Consider the following 5,733-nt stretch of genomic DNA (forward strand, 5'->3'; position numbering starts at 1 on the left):
TTTTTTTTTTTTTTTTTTTTTTTTTTTTTTTTTTTTTTTTTTTTTTAGTATTTATTTTTTAGATTTAGGTCACATCATCTTCATTTTTTTTATTATTATTATTTTTATGTGGTGCTGAGGATCGAACCAGTGCCTCACGAATGCCAGGCAAGTGCGCTACCACCTGAGCCATATCCCCAGCCCCTCATCAGATCTTAATGAGAGCCCAAGTATATGATTGTGTCTGCATCTCTCCATCTCATCTCAATCTTCTCAATTAGGAAGGCCCCACCCTAACCACTTAATCTAATCCCTTCCCTTAAAGCCCCACCTCTAGACATCATAGTCAGATTCTTCTACCCTCTTAAACTATTAACATAAGACTTTGGGGACTAAACTCCTGCATTAGTTCAGGGGGACAAATCATATCAAACCCCAGCATTATACAGTCATTCCCTTCCCTTTGTTTTACTTTCCACAGTTTGTTGCCCGTGGTCAACTGTGACCTGAAAATATTAGAAGGAAATTTCAGAAATAAATAATTCCTATGTTTTAACTAACTTTTGATATGTTGTTATCTGTTCCATTTTATTATTTTTAATTTCTTACTATAGGTAATTGACAAATCAAACTTTATCATAGATATGTATTTGTAAGAAAATATAATATGTAGGGTTAAGTCATCTTTGGGGTGTTTTTCAGTATATTCCCCACAGATAAAGGAGGACTACTATCCTTCAGAGTTGGCATTTGAACCCAGATCTTCCCTATTCTTGTTCTGTTGTGGATTCTACTTCCTCATTTATGCCCCTTCTAGTTAAATACAAAACATTTGAAATGAAGTCTCTCTTAAGGCAATAATCTCAGTTGTTATGTAAAGTTATAATGGTTATAACCGCCCCAATCCTTTACGTGTACCATGTAGTACAGTGTCATCTGTCACTTTTACTTTGCCAAAATATCAAGCTTGTGCTAAACCAGACACACAATTTTCTTTCATTTGGAATGAAAAACCCAGCCTACACCCAAATACATGCTTGTTTGTTTTTGTTTTTAACAGCTACTAAATATGTCCAGGGAACTGAGTGACCTGAAAAGAAATCTGAAGGAGGCCACCGCAGCCATTGCTGCGGACCCTCTTTACACAGAGGGAGCCTGGTCTGAGCCAACCTTCACGTCCACTGAAGCAGCCATCCAGTCCATGCTGGAGTGCCTCAAGAACAACGAACTTGGCAAAGCTCTACGGCAAATCAGGGAATGCAGGTCATTCTACCGTTTCTTTTAGAGATGGTTGAAGGAAATGAACACCTAATGGGGACTTTGTTATGGTTGCGGGGGGGTGGGGGGGGGACAAACAACATAGAAAGAATTTCTATGTATTTTATCTGTCTTATTTCTTACTTGCAATGCTGGTTTTCATACCTTACACACTGAAAACACTGATGTTGATTCTGGTCATTTGTAGTTCCTAAAATACATTTCAAAGTATATTCTTATGTAATATAGAACTATAATTTTAGTCTGAATGTACTTTTGAGTTTTTACATCCTAACATTTTTAAATCATCTTCACATTCATTGGAATGAGAATGCCATAACAAATGAGAGAAAGGTTATAAGAGTATCAGACTCCACTCTGGTATTTTTAAACTTTTGATATTTTTTAAATATCAAAAACATTATCCTAAAACTCATTATAGTGATATTTGCACAATTGATGGAGTTGTAAACAGTGTAGCCGGGTGACTTGTATGGTATGAGAACATCTCAACAAAGCTTCTAAGTAACATTCTTATACTAATGAAGACTCATAACTTCCCAACTTTGTAACCAACCAATAATGTCTCTAATCTGTGCTGTTCTTTCTTGACTGCAGAAGTCTGTGGCCCAACGACATCTTTGGAAGCAGTTCTGATGATGAGGTCCAGACACTACTGAATATCTATTTCCGTCACCAGACTCTGGGACAGACGGGTACATATGCACTGGTGGGATCAAACCAGAGCCTGACCGAAATTTGCACCAAACTGATGGAGCTGAACATGGAGATCCGGGACATGATTCGCAGGGCCCAGAGCTACCGAGTCCTCACTACTTTTCTCCCAGACTCCAGTGTTTCTGGCACTAGTCTCTGACAGCAGCCTCCCGTCCCCCATGGTTTCCAAGCTGGCGGTGCTGCCATGCTGGGGCGACGTCATTCAGTGTCTTCTCAGCCTTCACAAGGCTTGGACAGACTGTTCTCCCTCTTGTTACATGTAGGACTTTTTCTAAAGAGGATGGCAGAACTGCCAATATGTAGCAATACCATAAGAACCAAGGGAGCATAGGACATCTTGAGACAGACCCCACCTGTCATGCTGTGTGGCACAAACGTGTTTTCCTTTTACTGAGCAAACGCAACTCACTACTGAAGAAGTGACTTCCATTGCATACCAAAGCCGACGACACTGAACAATACCTTTCTAGAAGCAGTTTTAGATTGGCAAAAGTGCAATGTTTTCCTCATTTAAAGAGATTTATATTCTGAAACTTGTACATTCGTTTCCTTTCTTTTTCCTTTGACCCCCTCCTCACCCCCCTCCCTTTTTTTTTTTTTTTTTGGTGGGCTGAGAAAGGGACAGGCAGAATGAAGCTGGCCACTGAAAAATTGTAAGATGGTCAAAAGCCGACAGCCTGTGTATCTGAAAAGGGAATTGTAAATGGACTACAATTTAATGTACACTGTTATTTGAATACAATTACTGTATCTAAAAGAAGCTGCTATGAAGTACCTTTTTTGTTGTTGTTGTTGCTAGGCTACTGTTTCTGAAGGCCCTGGATCTTTTTGCACCAGAAATGATCCAGATACTCTTTTTAAGGATCTTGGCTGCTTTTTACTAGAAGGTCGCTTTTATGAGCATATTTATACTACAGAAGGATGAGTGTTAATTTTAATTAACTTTGTCATTTTGTAGAGAAAAATTATCACATTATGAATTCCAAGTCTTTCACTTGTCACGCATGCATATTTTAATATCCATTTGGATAGCTGGAAGTAGAATCATAAAAGTAAACTATGAGTTGTCATTTTGTTTCTTAAGAATGTCATATTTTATTTATAATATACATGTAATGGGCCATTCTTAAGTTTTCTCCTTAAACTTAATGCTGTCAAGTGTTAGATGTGTGCATGTGACTGTTGCACATCAAAACATATTCAAAGTTTATCTATGTAACTTATTCACTCTGTAAATACATTTAAAGATTTTGTGATGTAATCTTGATTGATATTCTGTTCAGACATTTCTTTAGACTAAAAAGAAAAGACAAAAATACATGTTGACCTTGGATTTTATTTCTGGTTAATGAAAATATTTGCCTTTGATATACATTAATAGTTTTGCAGGTGGGCTGCTACAGTGACAACTCCAAGGGACACCATTTACATTTAGTATGTAAATGGCATCCATTGGGATTGTGTAGCAAAGGCCCTTGAAGCCAGAGGTAAATAGAATGTCTCTGGAAATGGGCACTAAAAGAGTCTTCCAACCAGTTCTCTCTGTAATCAATCAAAGAGAAAAATCAGAAAAAGAACAAAGGCATCTAATTGTCCATAACCTGTCCTTTAAGGCTGACATCCTTAAAATTATAGAACAGATTTTATAATGAGTAGTAAATACTAGACTTTTTGTACTATCACTGACACCCCACTAGAAAAACAGGGATAGACAGAGAGCAATCTGATGAATACTGTCTTTCTCCTCACAAACTAACAACTTGCTTTACTGACATACAACTACTGAATCATTAATAGTAATTTTGTAGAAGTATCCTGCAGGAGGGAGTCTGACACAAGTTTTTGTTGTTGTTACCATTGATAAAATTATTAATATATTTTAAGAACTTTCTGGATGGCTGTAAACATTCTTTTGATAAGTTATTTTTTTCAACTGAAAGATAAATTTGTTGTGATTTGTAGAACAACCAACTGAATCATGATCACTCTGAAAAATACCTCATAAAATACAGGTTTCCGTGGGTAACAATAGCCACCTGTCAGTTTTGTTGGAAGCCACAGTACAAAGGACTGACTGGTCGTGACAGTTTGCCACCATGCCCTCTTCTTATCCAGCAAAGAACCACCACAATGGTTTACTCTGTTCAAAAGGATGTCAACAGTACATTGAATTCTGACATATTAGACTGCAGTCAAAAGAAAAAATCAAGTTTGTCTTTTTTTATTTTTGAAAAGAAATATGTTAATGTGAATTTGGTTTCTCTGCTTTTCCTCTATTTCTTCATTGTCTCTCCCTTGAATGGAGGTGGGAAGAATTGTGTAGGAAAGGAACCCCACCCCAGTTGAGCCCAGCAGCAGTTTTAGATCTTCCAATCAGGTCTCCTGGGCTAACATGCCCCACTTCACTTAGTGAAGCACAATTTTCACTACCTTCCTCAAGGCTACAGAGGTTGAGGTGCCAAAGGAGAGGGTAGATACCTAACTGATGCTTTAGTGATAAAATGCCTCCTCATTGCTCATTAGAGCCAAATGATGATACTTTTTACCCATTGGCATGATAAAGCAATCAAGATAAGCCTTCTCTAATAGACATAACTTGATTAAAATTATACTCTCTAAATATGGTGATTTCAAAAAAGCAACAAAAATTTTAGAGGCATCTGTATGTTTTACTTCCACCCACAGGTGAGAATGTTAAGAAAATGTGTTGAATCAGCTGTAAAATAAAGATGCTTTTAACTGTTAGCATCATACATATGTGCACATACAGATTTTAAGGCATCTGGTTCCAAGTTCTAACAAACATTGACCTTTTCAGTGGATTCTAGAAAGAGGGTACTGCTATTTATATCAATAACTTACACCTGCTTCCAGGTCACTGCCCAAACATAAAATTAGTGTCCCCCAGTGAATTTCATGGTTTGTTAATATGTCTCAATAAAGCTGGTTTTTAAAGTATTTAATGCATTTACTTTGGATCAATTAATATTTGAGTATATATCAGATACAGATATTTATGGCATGCTCACTCTGGGGTAGCACCGGTAGAAGAGACTGCAGTTATCCAAACAGATATGGCCCTCTTCCAAGGAAGTTCATACTCTTTATTGAGGGAAGATATGCTTGGCCGTCTATGTGAGGTGTGATAAGTGCCATGAAAAACTGTAGAACAGGGACACATAGTAACCAAGGTGTGGTGCTATTTTAGGAAGGCTGCTAGAGAAACCCTTTCTAAGAAGGCGATACCTGAGTAGAGATCTGAATGAAGGACACAAAATGAACAACTAGGGGGAAAAGCATCCCAACAGGGAATCACAAATCCAAAGATCATAGCAGGAGCAGGATCACGTGGTTGAAGTCAGAAGCCAGCAGCTGGAGTGAAGAAGAGAGTTCAGAGAGGATTCTGTGGGCCATGAGAAGGACACAGTCCCTTTCTGGGTGATGTGGAAATCCATGGATGTCAGGGGTCACAGCAGTGACATGTTTTGACCTATGTTTTAATAGAATCCTTCTGTTTGGGATGATGAAAAATGTTTGAGTCAGTAATCATTATGGTTTAGATATGAAATGTTCCCTGAAAAGCTCATGTTAGGCAATGCAGGAATGTTCAGAGGTAAAATAAGAGATTGATGGGTGGTAATGGTAGGCAGGTAGGACATAGCTGGAGAACAGAGGTCATGGAGAAATGCCCTTGGAGATTTTGTCCCTGGCTCCTGGTTTGGTTGTTCCTGCCCCTCCCTCCCTCCCTCCCCCCAATAC

General features: G+C 38.1%; 2 protein-coding genes across 15 annotated transcripts in view; one reads left to right on the plus strand and one right to left on the minus strand.

Annotated features, from left to right (window-relative positions):
- The window catches only part of Fry (FRY microtubule binding protein), a 376,400-nt gene extending 371,468 nt beyond the window's left edge, over positions 1–4,932 (plus strand). For all 10 annotated transcript variants that reach the window (XM_048800797.1, XM_048800790.1, XM_048800793.1 and 7 more), the window contains 2 exons: positions 1,040–1,242; positions 1,855–4,932. In XM_048800797.1, the coding sequence (XP_048656754.1) occupies positions 1,040–1,242; positions 1,855–2,113 (462 nt within the window). In that variant the 3' untranslated portion in view covers positions 2,114–4,932. The remainder of the gene's footprint in view (positions 1–1,039; positions 1,243–1,854) is intronic.
- Zar1l (zygote arrest 1 like) overlaps positions 1–5,733 on the minus strand; it is a 65,806-nt gene that overhangs the window by 45,189 nt on the left and 14,884 nt on the right. The window lies entirely within an intron of this gene.

This window comes from Marmota marmota, unplaced genomic scaffold (assembly GCF_001458135.2).
Source record: "Marmota marmota marmota unplaced genomic scaffold, marMar, whole genome shotgun sequence".
NCBI lineage: Eukaryota > Metazoa > Chordata > Mammalia > Rodentia > Sciuridae > Marmota > Marmota marmota.